Consider the following 19,329-nt stretch of genomic DNA (forward strand, 5'->3'; position numbering starts at 1 on the left):
AGCTCTGGGTTCCTGGGCTCGCCATGCTCTATTGCTTGTCTGTGTCTTTGCACATGTTCACTCTAACTTGTCCCCCTTATGCTCACATGAACTTCTACCCATCCTTCATGGCCCAGGTCGATTGTAAAAGGGGACTACTGGGCCTGGCATGGAGTGAGAGCTCAGTCAGTGTGAGCTGCTTCTCCCTCCTGAGATGGACCTTTGGGTTGTAAGTGACAGGAACCCAATTCAAGATGACCACTGAAGTGAAAAATCCAGGAGTATTTGATGTCAGATCTAGCTGGATGTGAGTGTTAAAACAGTGACATCAAGCATCTGTTCTGGCCATCTGTAATTGTTAGGGGGAGAGGGAGAGAGGGACAGAGAGAGAGAGAGAGAGAGAGAGATTTTAAAGACTTGGGTCACACGACTGTGAAGCTTGGCAAGTCCAAAATATGCGGGCCAGGCTAGAAGGCTGGAGACCCAGGAAAGAGCCAATATTGCAGCTCAAGTCTGAAGGTAGTCTGGAGGCAGAATCCCCTCTTCCTCAGGGGATATCAGTCTTTTTTCTATTAAATCCTTCAACTGATTGGAGGAGGCCCACCCACATTGTGGAGGATAATCTTTACTCAAAGTTTACTAATTTAAATGTTAATTTCATCTAAAAAAATACCTTTACAGCAACAACCAGACATGTTTGACCAAATATCTGAGTACCATGGCCTAGCCAAGTCGACACATAAAATTATCCATCACGCCATCTCTTAGCTCTACCCATCTCTGCTTGACTTTAATTCACAGCTGGGCTCTTCCCATGTGATGCCAAGATGGCCTCCAGTTTTCAAATTCTACCAGGTAGTGCAACCCCAGTGGGAAAAGCACACCTCTATCCTAAGAGTTCCAGCTAAATCCTGAGGATTTACTGATGAGCTGGACTTGAGGGTAAAGCCTCCTTCAACTGACCAGGCCTGAGTTACACATCCACCCATGTAGGCCCACCAGCACACCATGGACTGAGTGAAGGGGAAGGGTGGGGTCCAATAGGAAACCTAAGGTGCTGCTACAGAATAAGGGGAAGTAGATCTGGGCAGATCCTTGAAAGACCTCGGTCCCTGAAAGTTCCCTCCCTCCCTCCTTTCCTTCTGTTCTTCCCTTTTCCTCTTCCTATGATCTACTCTGGGAGGAACCTGGGGCTCGCTCAGGAGACCAGGGGCTAACTCCCATGGTGTGTAGAAACCTCACCAACTCCCAGCTGCCAATGCCGGCTGCTCAACTACCATTTGAAATGGGGACAAGAAATGGGGAAATCAGGGGTCTGCTATGACCACAGAACTCCCAGGGCTGAGATACAGGGGTTCTCACACTTGTTCCCCAAATATCCTGAGAAATGAGAACTGAAACCTGACCGGAGGCATATTCCTTTGTCTCTGTTCCTCCAACTATAAAAGGGATATAAATAGTAACAACTTCGTAGAATGGTGAGAATCTAAAGGAACATAGAAAAAGTGCTTAGAATCAGTTTTTTTCTAGATGCTGTAGAAAGAGCAGCTTGGAGTCCATTGCACCCCTCAGGATGGGGCTTCCCAAAGGTGGGCTCTGAGGCACGGAGCTGTCCCTTACCCTGCCTGTGTGCCCCCCATGCTCACAACCATAGCAGCTGGGGGGCTGTCTCACCTCTCTTCCATGACACCTTCTCTTTCTAGGGAGCACTTGCTACCCCAACAGGCCACCAGCTGAATGCATGTGTGCACACACATGTGTATACAGGTTGGGTTGTTTTGTTTTTTTTAACTTTATTGGGGAGCAATGTGTTTTTTCTAGGACCCATCAGCTCCAAGTCAAGTTGTCCTTCAATCTTAGTTGTGGAGGGTACAAGCTGAGCTCCAAGTCCAGTCGCCGCTTTCGATCTAGTTGCGGGGAAGGAGGGGGGGCACAGCCCACCATCCCATGTGGGAGTCAAACCGGCAACCTTGTTGCTAAGAGCACGTGCTCTCACCAGCTGAGCAATCCTGCCACCATCCAAGCTCAGCAGCAGCTCAGCTTGGGCGCAGCTCACTGGCCCATGTGGGAATCGAACTGGCGACCCTGTTTCTCAGAGCTTGCATTCTAACCAACTGAGCCACCTGGCCATCTCCTACAGGTTGGGTTTTAATAGTCATCTTTATTAATTTTATTCTGAATGTGCACATGAAGTATTCCAGAACAGAAACAGATTTCTTATCAATTACCTTATAGTAAGTGATAAGCACATCTGCTCTCTTCCCACTTTCAATTGCCCCAAACCTTACCTCTGTGGTGCTGCAGTGAAAACCAGGTGGAAAAATCTCCTACATGAATGGTGAGATACTCCATAGGCGAGGGATAGAAAACAATGGATTGTCTCCATTTAGATACATGAGAGAGTTATCCTCCTCTCCTCCATAAAGGGGATTAAACACAACTTTGCTTCTTTGAGAAGGGATAGAAAGGATTGTGGATTCTCATCCTAAACTTTTGCAATATGCACACTTAAGGAGACATAGTGCTCTAGTCTCCGTGGCACCTTAGAGCTTAACCTAGGGATCTGGTCATGGCTATAATATTGTATTATGGCCCTCTTGGGAAGATAAAAGAAGTTTTATCATCCTTTCTTAAAATTGTGGTAAAATACACATAGTATCACATTTACCTTCCTAACCATTTTAAGTGCACACAGTTCAGTGGTATTCAGACATTCACATTATTGTGTAACATCACCGCCATCCATCTCCAGAACTCTTTATCATGCAGAGCTGAAACTCTGTATCCATTTAACACTAATTTCCCATTCTCCCTCCCCCCATCCCTGGCAAACACCATTCTACTTTCTGTCTTTATGAATTTGACTACTCTAGGTACCTCATATGAGTGGAAGTATACAATTTTTGTCTTTTTGTGATTGATTTATTTCAGTTAGCCTAATATCCTCAAGGTTTATCAATATTGTGGCTTGTGTCAGAATTTCCTTCCTTTTCTTAAGGCCGAATAATATTCCATTGTATGTATACACCACATTTTGTTTGTCCGTTCATCTGTCAGTGGATACTTGGGGATGGCTTCCACCTTTGCCTATTGTGAATAACACTGCTCTGAACCTAGGTGTACAAATATCTCGTCAAGATTCTGCTTTCCATTATTTTGGGCATATGCCCATAAGTGGAGTTGCTGGGTATGTTTTATAATCCTTTGGGATAAGAGCAATTATCTAAACAAACGGCTACAGATCTAGTTCTCATAGTTCTCATAGTACACGGAGGGCAAAACGCTTCTAGGGCACGTGAAGGCAAAAATTTCCTATCTTTAAGTCTTACGTTTTTCCAAGTCTCAGGAGGCTAGGGCTTTTTACAGGAGCACTGAGAAATCCAAGGAAGTTTTATGGCCCCACAGTCCACATGCTGGCAAAACAACAAAGGTTCTCAGTGAGTATCACAGGCATGCGATGGAGGCAGCCTCCTCAGAGGAAGAAGAGTTTGCCCTCTCTTCCTGGCCACTCTGGCCACTCTGGCCAGTTGGCCACTCTGGCCACAGACTCCTCATCGGTCAAGAGCGATCCTGAGACCAGTGAATCAGCTCAAACTCTACTCTTCGGGTCCTATCATTCACTTCACAGGCACCATGGAGCAGAATTCTACCTGACGTGACTCCAAACCCTCAGCAGAATCCAACAGGTACCCACCTGGCAGCCACCTCAGGCCTGTAGTTCCTAACTCAGGTCCACAGATGGATTTAGGGAGGGTTTACAAACCCTAACATTTGAATCTCCTTTGGGAGACTTGGTCCAAAGCTTTTATCAGATTTTCAAAAGTATCTCTAACCCAAAAGAGGTTAAATTCACTCTCAGAAAAGGGTAACAACAACAAAAACCTTAATAGTGAGATATTGGGAACTCACAAAAATTAAAAAGTGAGCTCCTTTGGTACAGGCCCTATCTTCACCACTGTATCTCCTGCACTTAGTAAGGTGCTTAGCACATAGTATGTGCTCAGTAAAGGTATGCCAACAAACGAATTAAGAAGCATCTGTGAAAAACAAAAGAAAATGCACCTCAATGAGATCATGTAAGTCAGTGAGAAAACTGAATCCAATTTACAGACATCAATTTTTCACTTGGCTTGCTTAGCAAGTACATAGCTGTCATGTCCATGGGTAAATATTATCACTGATCAATTCACTCGATCATTTTTCCACTCAATCATTCATTTCACAAATATTTATTGAAATTGAGCACCTACTCTGTGCCACAAACAAAGGTACACAAGACAGTCTCAGCCCTCAAGTAGCTCCCAGCCCAATGGGGCAGACAGACCTGCAAATGAATCATCATGATACTGGGTGGTAAGGACAGTGACAGGGACTGTATCACATGCTGGGAGACCCAAAGGAGGGACTGCCTTGTGGGAAGGCCAGGGACAGCTTCATGGAGGAAGTGACATTTGAGCCCAGCTGAAAGCTAAGAAGCAGGTAGTCAGTGGGTGAGGGAGCCTGTTTTTAGCTTCCATTGCCCGGTGCTGGGCACGTACAGAACAGGTGCTTCCTAAGCGTGGATTGTCAAAAGAACAGTAGCCGTCGATAGGGGCAGCTCCTTAGCCAGAAATCTTAGAGCATCAGCAACCCAGCCTTCCTCCATTATTTTCTATGACTCCTCCGTGTACCCCATCCCAGCAAGAATCATTGGTTCACGCACTGCACCTGGAAGGTCTTATTCCAGCTTGCCCACCTTTGCACACACAGATATCCCTCCCCAGCCATACAGTCTACCCCTTCTTCACCTGGGCCATCCTTCAAGGCTACCTTTCCCCCTAAAGCATGCAGCAGGCTACCTCTCCAAACCTGGTCACCGTTCTCTTAAGATAGATAGATAGATAGATAGATAGATAGATAGATAGATAGATAGATAGATAGATAGATAGATAAATGTATTTTATCTTGGTTTTCCAACCAGACTGTAAGCCCCAGAGGGCAGAGACAATCTGTTATGATTCATTATCAGGAGATAATGTGGTAGAGAGCCGTGGTTCTCAAACACTGCATACATCAGAACCACCCAAAAGACTTGGTAAGATAGATTTCTGAACCCTACTCCAGAGTTTCAGGTTTAATAGGTCTGGGGTGGGCCAGAGAATTTGCATTTCTACAGATTCCCAGGTGATGCTGCTGGTCCCGGGACCATACTTGGAGAACCACTGGTATGGGAAGCACACAGGTTCCAGACCCAGCTGAACCTGGGCTTCAGCCTAGGCTATGCATCTCGCTGGCTGTGTGAGCAAGGGTAAGTCCCTTAGCCTCTCTGGGCCTCAGTTTCCTGAGGACACAATCATACTCACATTGCAGGGTTACAGGGAACCCAGCGGGCACGCAGTGGATACCCAATAAATGCCTGCTCATTGATTGGCTAATTGCCTCAGTTACAGATCTGGGCACCCATTAGCTGAGCCAGGTTATTTCTCTCAATTAGGGGAGCAAGCAACACCTCAAACACCCTCCTCCCCCAACGGTCTCCTGCCAGGGGCTGGACCAGCGGAGGAATTTGATTTGATTTCTCCAACTCCAATGGAAAAGGTGATGATTTTCTCCAAACCACTAAGTAAAAGGGGTCAAAAGGCACAAACTTCCAGTTATACGATAAAACTTTCTGGGGATGTTATGAACAGCATGGTGACTATAGTTAACAATCCTTTATCATTTATTTGAAAGTTGCTGAGAGAGTCGATTTTAAGTTATCACAAGAAAAAAAATTAAGTATGTGAGATGATAGGGTTAACTAAACTTATTGTGGTAATCATTTCCCAATAAATACATATAATCTAATCATTATGTTGTACATCTTAAACTTAAACAATGTTATATGTCAATTGTATCTCAATGAAACTGGGAAAAATCAATGTCTTGGGGCTTCGGGCAAGAAGCCCTCAGCTGATCTGAAAATGGAAAAGCCTGACCTGAGGTGTACTGTGTGCCAGGCTTTCTCACAAATGAGGATCCATTTTTCCTCATTTACAGTTGAGGATCAGAGGGATTGACTTGCCAAAGGTCACAGCTGGTCAGGGTAGAGCTTGGACCTGAAGTTCCAGCATAGAGTTTGGGTCCAGGCAGCTTCTGCCCAGGGGATAGGACGTGACGGGGGGAAGGTGTGTGAAAGGCACCCCAGGTGGGGTTCAGCAGCACCCCACATCACCTGGCCGCAGCCCCAGCTCTGGCAGGGTCCTCCAGGCCCAGACAGCTGAGGCCATGCTGTGCCTGCCAGAGGCACCTGTCAGGGGCCAGCCTGTTCCAGAGAGAGGTGTCCTCTTTCGCTGAGCCCAGATGGAGATTCTGCTGAGTGTGGCCTCAGGTGGGGAGAGGGGCAGGCCAGCACACCTACTGGGATCCTGCAGTGCTGAGCCAGCCCACGAACTGAACCTGTGCAGCTCGCATGCAATCATTTCCCTCTGTCACTAATGGGAGTTACCTCCAAAACAAATCACCACGGGGTCATTTGTGTGCCTGCTTTACCCACAGGGTGAGGCCCCAGTCAGCAGGGCCCCCTCACTGAAGTCCTTCCATCTGGCCTCCTGACTGATGCCAATGACTAATGCCATGATTGGGGCTTTCCTTTGGTTTCTAACACAGAGAAAAGGCAAAATGCACTGATATGCTGGTTTACCTGAAGGCCTGTTCTTCGGGGCCTGCACTCCTTCCTCGGGAGACAAAGCCTCAGAGGCAGAAAAACCCTCACTACACCCAGCATCCCTTTGCGAAGTGGTTAACAGCACAGGCTTTGCTGCCAGGCCTACCTGGTTTCAAGTCCTTTATTCCCAGCTGTGTGATCTTGGGAAAGATCCCTTCTCTGAGCCTCAGCTTTCTCTGCTAACATTAACTACTAGGCAGTGACTCTGAGGTTTAAAACAGGAAAGGTGTGTGGCATATACTAAGCACTCAATCAATGGTGGTGAAACCAAAGGAAGAAAACCTTATTCTCTCCCTTTCCCCCCATTTATAGTTTCAGAAGGAGAGCAGGTTTGAGGATGATCAACAGCTTGGGAAGGGAAACAGGCATAGCTGAGAAACGCTGAGTGGGTATGCAAACTGGAGGTACATGCTGAATTGCTCTGGGGAATAAGAGGCGTGTTTTTCAAAAGAAGCTGCATGGAGGAAAGAAAGAGGAGATATAACACAAGGGAGAAGACCTTTGGGGTAGAGAAATGGGGGGGCGGTTACTAAGTTGCTGCTGTGAGGTGTTCAAATGACATTATACCACCTCCCTTGAAGAGTTCGGCAAAGCCCCCACCGACGCACAGGGGAGTTGGATCTTTGGGGGATGCAATGAGAGGCTGAGTTAGGCCTCAAGAGTGTAGAGCACCCGGGCCATGCATGGAGTCACCCTTCTGAGTTATGTTACTGTAGTGGGGATGTACTTGGACCAAAACTTAAGTAGGCAGGAACAAGAACTTTATTGCATTTCTATTTTAAGGCCCCATTTCACCAGACTGGCAGAAAACGTTAGCACTGGGCTGTCTTGGAGTTCCTTCCCCCACCTCCCCAGTTATGTGATGTCAAGAGACTGAGAAAGGTCCACCTTGTTCCTTCATTTCCACCCATGCAAGGATGGCAGAGGGTCCCTTGCCTCTGTCAGTCTGGTGGCCCTGCCTTGGGGTAAGGGAATCTTTCTTCAAAAATCCCTTGGGTGGATTTCCTGCCACAATGTACAGCCTTTCCTTTGCTAGATGGCTAGTCTTCCTCCGCCCTCACACACACAGGCTGCAGTCAAGCAGGGAGACTGCACACAGGTCCCTGCTCTCAAGAACTTCTCTCTCCTCTCTCTTCCTTCCTCCGGACATAGGACAGGATGCGAAGAAAGGGGAAATGACTTTTCCCTCCTGGGTTCCAGCCATGACATTTTGTCTATAACAAAATCCTCCCTTTCAGTGATTTAACAGTCTTCTAAGTTTCCCCCCATGGACACAGGCTTTGGAACTTTCCACCTGGCCACAGCTTGACACTCATCTGTCTGAAAGGGGGTAAGGGAGGGGGAGACATCTTTCTAAGTCAGTACAGAGGGCACTACTTTATTCTCTGTACTTGTTGCACAGTATTCCATAGTATGGATAATACCATGATTTTTGGTTTTAACAAGCCCACTATTGCTTGGGGTTATTGCAAGGGTTAATTTCTTGAAATATCAGACCATTCTATTATGTCACCATCATCACCCTGATGACCTTCTCTTTTATGGTCACTGACACACCTGGTCATCCAGATAGAGACAGGGCAATAAAGCCGGAACATCAGAGCTGGAAGAGATTTTTTATGAAGTTCTGCAGCATGCCCTTTTGCCTGCACTAAAGAGAGGGGCCCTGCCTTAGGCCACACCCACCCAGTGGGCCAGTGGGGGAGGAAATCCAGGTCCCACAAATCCAGGCCAGGTTTTCCTTACTGTCAGGAGGAAGGCTGAGAATTCCCAAACGGGAATGAATAACCCTGCTCAAAGCAAGATCCTTGTGCCTGCCCTTCCAGCAAGCCGGTTCAGAAACTAGGAGGCATCGTTGGAGGTGAGAAAATGCGAGGCCCAGAGCCTCCCCATAGAGACATTTGTAGCTCCGTGTCTATTTCTGTTGTAGAAACAAATGGTTTCCTGCAACATAAGCTTGGACATCTTTCTAAGTCAGTATACAGAGGGTGCCATAAAAATGTATACATATTTTAAGAAAGGAAAAAGCTGTATTAAAATTATGCTGATGGTAACCACTTTGAGCACTTCTTGTAATTGCAGGAGTCAAATGTGACTTGTATTCACCTTTTGTTATCGGTACATATTAAGTATTGCAATTTTAATACTGTTTTTTTCCTTTCTTAAAATGTGTATACGTTTTTGTGGCACCCTCTGTATATAACTCTGCTTTATTCTCTGTACTTGCCTCACAGTATTCAGCAGGATAAATAATACCACGTTTTTTGGTTTGTTTTGTTTTAACCAGTCCCCTACTGAACGTTTGGGTTGTTTCCAAGATCACAATTCATGCTACAGATTACAACTCATGCCTTTTTGTGCACCTGACTCCACACTTTTCAAAGTAACTTTGGTACCCACACGGTGGGCAGTGTGATGGGCATGCTCACTATAAAGCTAGGTGTAGGGAAGGGTGGAATTTGCCCACACAGTCACACAATAGGTTTGTGCTACAGATAACAAACACAGTGCCCTCTTCCAGCCTCCAGACCTAACAACACTTTCTTAGTCCGATTGATGATCCCTTAAAAGTCCTTTACACTTGGGTCCAGCTTGGTTTGGACTGGGCTCTTTGTTTATTATAAATGGCCTGGAAGAGGCAAGTGTGTTGGTTATGCCAGGCACTTCGTGCTGAGTGCCAAGGAAGGAAAGGGCCTCTAGATAACCTTCATTGATTGAGAGAGTCCCATGTATAGGCCCCCCAGAGACGAAGTAGCTTGGACCTTCCGGGCTTATAAAACACATTTAAACCCGTGATCTCATTTTAATCCTCTGGGGTTGGTATTACTCTCTTCCCCGCTTAGAAAGGAGGAAATGGAAGCATAGAAGGGTGACTTGTCCAACATTATACAACTAGTAGTGGGTGGATGTTAGGGACTTGTTATTTAAAAATACATATATTGTTACTACTAAAAAGAGAAATAGCATTGCTAAAAGTGAAAAACTGAAATGGCAACATTGCAGAAAGTTTGAAAAAAACTTGGAACCAAAACAAAAAAAAACTAAAAAGAATCTTGTAGGTAACTATGGGCATAATATCTTGTCACTCTGAACCTCAGATGTCTCGTTTTTTTACAGAAAGAAATTTGCAAATCTGAGCTTCCCATGCAGGCTTGTATTCAAACATACATATTCAATATGGCTGTAATCATAGGAAACACAATTTTGTTTCTTCCTTTTTCACCTGACATTATCTCATAAGCTTCTCTCACTTGGCCAGATCAGCAATCGCCTTTTCAGTGGCTGCATTCACCCAGATTAATTAACTCCTGCCTCTGGTGCTAAACATTTACTGCCACCAAGTTTTCACTATTTCAGCTAATGCTGCAGGAAACATCTTTCAGCTTCAGAGAGATTCCCGAAAATCAGAAGCTGACTGAGATCTTGAGACCCTGAGCTCCTGCCCTCCCCAGGCCGTTCACCTGACCCTACCTGCCCTCTGTCCTGGTGCCAGGTTCTGCCCTGACTGCCTCCGGGGTCTGAGGCGGAGCTGAAGCCTTACCCCACAGTGTCCTAAAAAGGCTCCAAGCCTCAAAGCAGCCTCAGAACAAGCTCAGAGAAGCTCGGAGGGTAAAGAACTGAAGAGAGGTTCCCTTGGTGTCCCCCTATCCCATCCTGGGAACATATGCATTTAGGTACCATACCTCCAACTCAGGAAACTCTTCTAAAAGCTAATCTAAAAATCCCCCTTTCTACTCTTTCTTCATAAGATGTAAATATGGGGGGCCATGGACCTGTGACAATCTCTCCAAAACGTATGGGAAGGCATAACAGTTGTCTACAATTTCACAAGGTCCTGGAACTCAAACCTGTGTCAGATTAAGAACATATCCTAGGGTGACATTCTCTCTTTCCACCGCTCCTGACTGCCTTCAATTGCTTTCGCTGGATACTGTTCCGCAGGCGGCCTCTTTTTCAGCCTTGGGCCAGGACCCATTCCACCCATTCACCTGCAAGTCGCTGGGAGGTTTCGATGTGTTAGATGTAAGTCTTAGGAAGATGGGAAGGCGGGGGTGGGGATCTGAGGAACTGGGTTCAAGTAATCCCCACTTATTGGTGGTGAAACCTTGGGTCAGTCATGTAACCTCCCTGAGCCTCAGTTTTTCTCATCAGAAAAAAAAGGGGTGGGGTGGGGGTGGGGAGGGCTGGGGGGTTATAACCTGCAAAAGCGTTCGGAGATTCGGTTTGTGAAAGCGCGGAATACGCTGTAAAGCACTTATGAGTACCTCGCGCCTGGGACCACTTTAGTTAATGTTCCTCATTGTTAATGTTCCTCACTGCTTTTCTTATCCATATGGGGTGGGGGCTTGCTCCACTCTGCCCTGACCAGAGCCCTCGGATCTAGCCTCATCCACCCGCGCGTCCCGCCCAGGTGAGCCCACACCTCAGATCCTGGGCAGTGAGCTCACATTCGAGACCCCGAACGCGCCCACTCCGGACCCACGCGAACCCTCCTCGTCTCTTCTGCACCGCCCCCCATCGTTCCACTCAGACTCGAGCGTGCCCACCCACTCAGCCTGCCTTCTTTTTCCCAGCGCACGCGCTCAGCTGGACACACACAAAGGGTCCCCGAGCACACCTGGGCGCGCGGGCCGCCACAGCTGGAACGCGGGGGCCGGCGAGGCCTGGTCGGTCGGGTTACCGGCCGCCCGCTGTCCCCACCCTCCCTCCCTTCCCCCCGGGGCCCCGCAGGTAGTGGAGCAAGGCGGGGTGAGGGGAACAGGAGCGCCGGCAGGGCGGGGCGGGGCCCGCGAGGTGGGGGGGCGGGAGCCTGACAGCCGGGCCGGCAGCCGAGCCGCTAGGCACAGAGGCGCGGAGGCGCGTGGAGCCAGCCGCAGCGGAGCCCGCGCCTGTCTGCGCCGCCATGCCCTTGGCCTTCTGCGGCAGCGAGAACCACTCAGCCGCCTACCGGGTGGACCAGGGCGTCCTCAACAACGGCTGCTTCGTGGACGCGCTCAACGTGGTGCCGCACGTCTTCCTGCTCTTCATCACTTTCCCCATCCTCTTCATCGGTGAGCTTGCGCGCGGGCAGTCCTAGGGGAGGGGAGGGGAGGGGAGAGGCACGGAGGGGGGAGGAGGCGCCGTGCGTGCGCCGCACCGCTCGGTGTCCCCTTCTGGCCCCCCGCGACCGCCGCTCGCCGTTCCCCCAGGGTCCCCTGCTCTGTGTCCTACCCTGCAGTCCCCGCACTCGCCCACGCGCCTGTCCCCTCACTCCCCGGAGTTCCCTTGAACCCGCAGAGAACACAGCGGACGCCCATGATCCAGGGTTCCCCAAGTTTTAACATCTCTGGGCCTGGCTGGAATGGAGACAGGGGAAAGCAGAGGTTTCTGTACGCTCTGGAAAGGTCGGGAGGGGGTCGGGCTGCACCCTCTTTGGTGTTGCGTAGGGAGCGGGGTCACCCCTCCCCCAAGGCACCCTCCCAATCAGCCGCAACTGGGCCCAGAAGGAGTGCAGCCTGTGCCTCAGAGGCGGGGATGGAACTTCTGTGTTTCCCTGGGGCTGAGTCAGACGGTGGTTAGTAGCCCCTGACAATTACAGGGTCCCATCGCCCTGAGCTCAGAGAGGCAGGAGCTAGATATTTGGGTCCCCTTCCCCTGCGACCCAACCCAGACGCGTGTCTCCAGAGCGCAACTTCTCAGCCTCCATGCGGAGCAGCCCCTGACTATGGACGCCAGAAGCCCCCAGTGCCCCTGCTTGAAAGCCCTCTGCAAAGTTGGGTGCCACTGCCGGGACAATCGTGGGTACCGCTTTACTGGATTCCCTTCATCTCTCTTCAAGACTGCATTTCTCAAGCTGGCTAACTTTCTCAACTCATAGGGTGTCCCCTGCCTCCCCAATTACGTGTTAATTCGCTCTAATTAAGAAAAAAAGCAAATCTTAAAATTCACATTCAGCTTTTGGGAAGAAAGGACAGATTGTTACAAAATTAAAAAGAAGAGGATGCTGCAGAAGCAAAGAGTTATTGACAAAAACAATTAGAAATAGAAAGGAAGCATATGCAATATATGCTCATATGTGTATCAAAAATTATACCAGCATTTACACTTCTGTTCTCAAACAAATGGTTTATTTTCATGATTAGTTGTCATAAAAGAGATCAACATATAAAATGGGTAACTGCAAAGATGGATCTGGGAAGTTCCAGGCTTCATGTTTGGACATTCAGTTCATGTGTACCAGTCTCGAGCATTTTCATGCACAGATGTTTGAATAGGTACTCTCCTCACCATTACAAAAGATCTAGTACCTAAGCACCCCCGTGGGGTTCATACACCCTCCTCCCAGTGCACCAGGCATCCCCCATCTTCCTGTCTCTCCTTGCAGGATGGGGTAGTCAGAGCTCCAAGGTGCACATCCACCATAGCACATGGCTCCACTTTCCTGGGCACAACCTGCGCTGGATCCTGACCTTCATGCTGCTCTTCGTCCTGGTGTGTGAGATCGCAGAGGGCATCCTGTCTGATGGGTGAGTTGCTTTCTGAGAACTCAGGAGAGTGGATCTGCTCCAGGGTGCTTCCTGAAAGGCTCAGGGAGACACCCCACACACACACACACACACACACACTCACCTGCATTCCATGAGCCAGTATCATGTACTAATAAATTCAGCGACTGTTTACCCAACATCTCCTGTGTGCCAAGCAATCTGTGCCAGCCACTGTGAGACCCAGGCCCTGATGTCAGTGCAACAGAATGGATGGAAGGAACCTGGGTCTGCATGCCATGACCCAGTGAAATAACCCTAGCGCTTATTAGAGGGCCCTAACTCCTGTAGAAGACGCCCAGCCTCTTCTACAAGCTGCTGGAGTTACCTTCTTGGGGAAAAAAACAACTCTTGCTTAAGCTCTTTCCTTGGTTCCCAATTGTATAGAAAGTCCCAAGTCCTCAGCCTGACATCCAGGGTCCTCATAATCAGCTCTTTCTGCCTGTAGGAACAAAGGCACCACCTAGAAAAGTAGGTGGGGTGGGATCAGTGCAGCAGGGCAGAAGCGTGAAACACAGCAGGGGAGTGAGGGGAGCAGGAGGCAGAGACTTGGACATGGGGTTGGGGGCATCTCCAGGAGCGCTTCGAAAGCCAGGCTGAGTGTTTGGGTTGGATTTTATCAGCAGTTTGGAACAGAAGAGAGATGTAATCAACACAGCACTTTTAGGTGAGAACCCTAGGGCGTGTCCAGGGCAGGTTGGAGGCAGAGAGAGGCTGGAGGTAGAAACAGCACTTAGGAGGCGATTGCAGTAGTCTAGGTGAAAGATAACAGCAGCCGGAAATGGTGTGTCAGCAGTTAAGGATGCAGAAGAGGAGGAGGTGAAGCAGCCATGTCACTAAGGAAGAATGGAAGAATCAGTAAGACCTGCAACTGCTTGGGTGAGGGAATGGAGGAGAGTGGGGGGCATTTGGCTTAAATATCTAAGGTCCAGCCCCTCTGAACTGGGATCAGACTGTGCCCACACTCCACTCCTGCCAGGCCTGGCTTCTGCAGCTGGATGGTAGGGGGATAGAATCCCCCACCTCTCCACACACTCCCTCACCCTCCCACCCCCAACGTCCCTGCATCCTGGCTTCAGCAGTAATCTCTGTGATGACTGCTTGCCTTGGGACTCCCCCAGACCAGCAAGAAGACCAGAATGCTACTGCCACATAACTAGCATGTGACAAATCCTCCTCCCACCCCCCATCCTCAACACCCCTTCCAAAGCACACAAATATGCTAGAGGGAAGAAGTGCTTTGTGAACCCTCAGGCCAGAAATATTCACTGGGTTATAATTAGCAGGTGACAGAGAGGAAGACACTCTGCCTATGGGGAAGGTAGGCCTGGGTCTTCTGCCAGCGCTTCTGCTACCTACATACCAGCTGTGGGACTTTGGACAAGCCATCTGGCCTCACTTCCTCTACCTATGAAATGAGCATCATAATCCCTGCCTTGCTTGCTTCACAGCATCATGAGGGATGAAATTAGGGCACGGAGGGTGCAGAGCTTGGAGTGGCAGAGCCCTGGTCAGATAGCACATCCCTAGACTGTGGGAGACTGGAATCAATCAGGTCAAAGACTCCTTCCTGTGGCTGTCCAGCAGCCCCTCCTCTGTGGGCTGCACCTGTATCCCACACCTCTTCAGCTCTGTGCAGACCATGGTCTCCTCCCCAGCAGGCAGACCAGCTCCTGAACTGGGCACCTGCCACCTGGTCTTTGCTGGCCTCCATCTGTGGGCCCACATCCTTGGACAAGCAAGCATGATGGAGAGGCAATGGAAGGGAGCAGAAGCTACAGACCCTGCCCTGTGGCACCCCAACCCACCCTTGCCTGGGTTTGCAGACCTCCCTGGAAGTCTAGGGGACAGGTGAGAGTGGGGCTGGTTAAAACAGTGGTCTTCAAACTCAAGTTTAGTTTAGGGTAGACCTCATTCAGTGATTAATCAAGGCATCTATAACCTGCAGGGTTTCCTGTCTTCCTTTGGGCTTTATTTCTGTATGTGATGCTCTGAATTCAGAACAACCAGAGTGGTATAGGTTAATGAGGAAATATATTTTTTAATGTAACTAGAATGTTTTCCCAGACCACCTTACACTGGATAAAGCCCATACATAAAACTTTTTTTACCTAATTTCTTACCTAACTTGGTGCATATTATTCAGTAAAGCAAGCCAAAACCTATTTTATGAAGTCATTTATGAAATATTTATTTCAATTATGGTTATTCCTCATCTTATTTCATTTAGTAAAATGTTTATCGTTTCTACCTCCAAGTGCAAAAAAAAAAGAATTTATTTAAACTTGATATAATGTTTTAGATGTCACTTTAAAAATGTGTGAGATGGTATAGGGTTTTTCAAAATTATTTCAAAGAGAGGCAAGAGTTTTGAAGACCCCTGGGCAGGGTGCTGATTGCTTCCAGTATCCCCACGAGTGACTCATTGCCTTGTACCCCCTGTGTCAGTACTTTGCTGACAATATCCACTAATCAAAGATTAAAGAATATTGACATTTATGGTCTCATTTACCAAGAAATCTGGAGGTTGCCTTTTTTAGTTGGTGTGGTGGCTTAGTGACGGCATCAGGGACCCAGCCTCTTCCCATCTTTCTACACCATCCTCTGTGTGTCGCCATATCTTCCCACATGGTCACAAGATGGCTGCCCAGCTGCGGGTGTCACTCAGGCAAGGGCACAGGGGTCATTCTCCCCACATACCTCTTCTTTATGCAGGAGATATCCTCTGAAGACTTTCCTTTATATCTCAGTTGGCCAGAATTGGGTGATATGACACCCTTAGACTAATCACTGATAAAGGAGTATGAAGTTGCATGGCTGCTTGAACCAATCACCATCCACTCCCTGGGGCTTAGCGCATTGCTACTGGGGCAAACTTGTGTATGGAAGAAGAGGAGCACAATATTTGGTGAACAGCTCACCCTGCACCCTACACCTTAGTCCCACTGGACCACTCAGGGTTCCAACATGGCTCTCCTCAGAGCCATGGCTCTCCTCCTCCTTTTCTGTTGAACTCCTGTTCATCCTTCAAAGTCCAGCCTGGTGCCACCTCCTCTGTGAAGCTTTCCCTGGTTGCCCACCCCCTCCTCTGTGCCCTCAGCTGCTTTATCACTTCCCTAGGCTGTCTGGTCAGACAGTTAGCTCTCAGCTTGGCTGCCCCCTCTCTACTGTCAGCTTCTCCAGGGCAGGGACCCTTCATATGTTGGATAGAAGGAGCAGTGCAGGCAAGGCAGCACTGAGGAAGGAGATTGGAGGAGGCATTCTGGCAATGGAGGGGGTCTCAGTGTGGCTTCAGTAGGAAGAGCAGGCTGGGCAGTGCTAGAAAAATGGTTTGAGGCCACATCATTGGACCTTTGGTGCCAGGCTGTGGATGCCAGTCTATCTATAGGAGGGAGCCTTGAAAGGGCATGATCAGGGCCAAGTAAGGTGAGATTCCTCACCAGTCATGCGGAACCCTGAGATCTGGGAGAGAGCTCTGACTCCCTATGAGTATTAGCAGACCAGAGCCCACGCACCAGGGCCTCTGTAAGTTAAAGTGGGGAGGGGATGAGCTAATATTGACTGCTTCCATCCCCATCCCAAGGGAGGAAACAAAGACAGTGACCTTGAGCTTGTTACTTAACCTTTCTATGCCTCAGTTTCCTCAACCATAAAATGAGGAGACCCAGAGCACCAATTGCATGGGACTTTGTGAAGATGAAGTGAGTTAACATCCATCAAGTGCTTAGAACAGTGCCTGGTACATCGTAAATGCTCAGTAAATATTGACTATCAGTGTCATTATTACACCACCTGGGCAGGAGTGCCAGTGCTGACGTATGCTGTTCATGTTAAATGGGGCTGTCACTAAGGCAGCTGTGGTGTACAGGCCCCCTTACTGCCCAGAGGACTCCAGGGGCAGACACCCAGCTGTGTTCACTCCCAGAGAAGTGGTTCCAGGCCAGAGGCTGTGCAGCTGCGACTACCAAGGCTGGCTTCCCTGTGCCATATTCTGTAAGCATGATCCCAGTGAGAGAAGGCCATGAATTCCAAAGCCTGAACACCAAGTTCTTATAGCATCTCTGTGTGGACTCCTGGGACCCTAGTTAACAGGCACTTTGGGGGTATGGGCTGGGCAGAGTGGCCAACATATGGTGTGGAGCTGCGCATGTGTCCTGGAGCTCTGAGTCCTAAGCCCGAGTCCTGGGCAGCTCTACTGGGATACTCAGCACGTCTGTTGTACGTCATGCCCCTCTCTCTCTTTGTGTCTCTCTCTTGCTCCCATCTCAGGGTAACCGAATCCCGCCATCTCCACCTGTACATGCCTGCCGGGATGGCGTTCATGGCTGCTGTCACCTCCGTGGTCTACTATCACAACATTGAGACCTCCAACTTCCCCAAGCTGCTGATTGGTAGGGGAGGGGAAGAGGTGGGGGAGGGATAGGTACCTTCATTCATTCCTTCAGATAATGTTTCCTGAGGACTTCCTATGTGCCAGGCACTGTTCTAAGTGCTAACGGCTCAGAGACAGAGACGAAAAAAGTCCCTGCCACTGTGGACCTTACAGCCTGGTGGAGAAGACAGACAGGCAAGGTCAGTAGATAGTAAATAAGCAAGTAGTGTGATGCTATGAAGAAAAATAAAACTGGGTAAGTGGCAGAGCGTGATGGTGATGCTGCTGTCTATATAGGGAAGGCCTCTGGTAAGAGGCAGCCATCAGATATTTGGGGGAAGAATGTTCTATGTAGATGGAACAGCAAATGCAAAGGCCTTCTGATAGGAACAGACTTGGCAAAGAGACCAGTGTGCGTGAGCCAAAAGAGCGAGGGGGAGAATGACAAGAGGTGAGGTCAGGGGCCAGGAGAGGAGCGAGGGAGGCTCCTCGGCTTTGGATCGGAGCGCCTGGGCAAATAGTGGTATTAGCAACTGACATGGCAAAGGAGTAGGAGTTGGGGTGGAGCGGGGATCAAGTTTTCTCTCTGCATGTGGAGTTTGAGATGTCGCCGCGATGCAACTCGAGCATCACGTAGGCAATTAAATAAATGAGTCAGACATCCAGGAGGTCAAGGCTGGAGGTGCCTATCCAGCTGCCGCAGGCTCGTAGGTGGCATCTAAAGCCTGAGTGAGCCTGGAGGATACAGTCACCTGGAGAGAGAAGAGAAAGGCCCCAGGACCTGAACCTGTATTGGCCAACATTTAGAGAGACTCAGGAAAGCATGCCAGCTTAGAGCTTCTGCCACGGTAGGGCTGGGGTCCCAGAGAGAAACAATAGTGATGGCTGTTGGCATTTATTGAGCATGTACTGAGGGCCAGGCTCAGTACTAAGCTCCTTACATGCATTATCTCACTTAATTCCCACCATCTCCCTATCGGTACTATTGCTATCCCGTTTTACAGATGTGGACACTGAAGCTCAGGTTAAAAATACTAAAGTGAACACTCGTTTAGCCCTTACTAGGCGTCAGACACTATCCTAAGCATTTTACATACATCAACTCATTTAATCCTTCCAAAACTGCTGTGGGACTCATTTAATCCTTCCAAAACTGCTGTGGGGTAGGTACCGTTATTATTTCCCCTTTACAGGTCAGGAACCGAGGCTCAGAGGTTAAGTGACATGCACTAGTCTGCCCAGCTGACCAAGGGCAGAGCCAGGTGTAGATCTCAGGAGTCTGGCACCCCAGCAGGCTCTTAACCGTTTCTGAGATGGCATGTCTAAGGGTCCTCAGGCTGCGTGCAGGCCAGAGGTATAAATCCTCAGGTCTGCCTCTGTGTTGGGCTCAGTCTGCATGGCTAAGACCAGGCTGTTCATCTGGCTTTTTGGCTGTGGTCAGACTGTGGGGCATTAAGTCAGACTGTGATTTTTAGGAGTCAGAGGCTCTAGTTGACGTCTGGAGTTTGGACTACTCTGTACTAAGCCAAGGACAGTACGGTGTCAGGAGGGGGCAGAGGGTGTTTCCTGAGCTAATCACAGGTCTGCCTTCCCAGGTAAGGTGGGAGCTGGGTTCCATCAGGATTGTCTAGGTCAGGGGTCAACAAACTTTTGAGACAGAGGAGCCAATCCTGTCCCTCAAAATAATTTAAAAATTATTTGAGAGCCATAAAACATGAAATCACCATTATGTGAATAATATCCTTTAAAATTTTTATAAATGAAACTAT

General features: G+C 48.8%; 1 protein-coding gene across 10 annotated transcripts in view; it reads left to right on the forward strand.

Annotated features, from left to right (window-relative positions):
• The first annotated feature begins 11,478 nt into the window (after nucleotides 1-11,478).
• The window catches only part of ABCC8 (ATP binding cassette subfamily C member 8), a 76,456-nt gene continuing 68,605 nt past the window's right edge, over nucleotides 11,479-19,329 (forward strand). For 9 of the 10 annotated variants that reach the window (XM_019652538.1, XM_019652540.1, XM_019652539.1 and 6 more), the window contains exons 1-3: nucleotides 11,479-11,715; nucleotides 13,029-13,170; nucleotides 17,458-17,579. In XM_019652538.1, coding sequence (XP_019508083.1) covers nucleotides 11,568-11,715; nucleotides 13,029-13,170; nucleotides 17,458-17,579 — 412 coding nt within the window. In that variant the 5' untranslated portion in view covers nucleotides 11,479-11,567. Of the gene's footprint in view, nucleotides 11,716-13,028; nucleotides 13,171-17,457; nucleotides 17,580-19,329 lie in introns of those variants that run through there. The other variant, XM_019652546.1, reaches the window with a different exon arrangement.

This window comes from Hipposideros armiger, unplaced genomic scaffold (genome assembly GCF_001890085.2).
Source record: "Hipposideros armiger isolate ML-2016 unplaced genomic scaffold, ASM189008v1 scaffold_181, whole genome shotgun sequence".
In the NCBI taxonomy this organism is placed as follows: domain Eukaryota; kingdom Metazoa; phylum Chordata; class Mammalia; order Chiroptera; family Hipposideridae; genus Hipposideros; species Hipposideros armiger.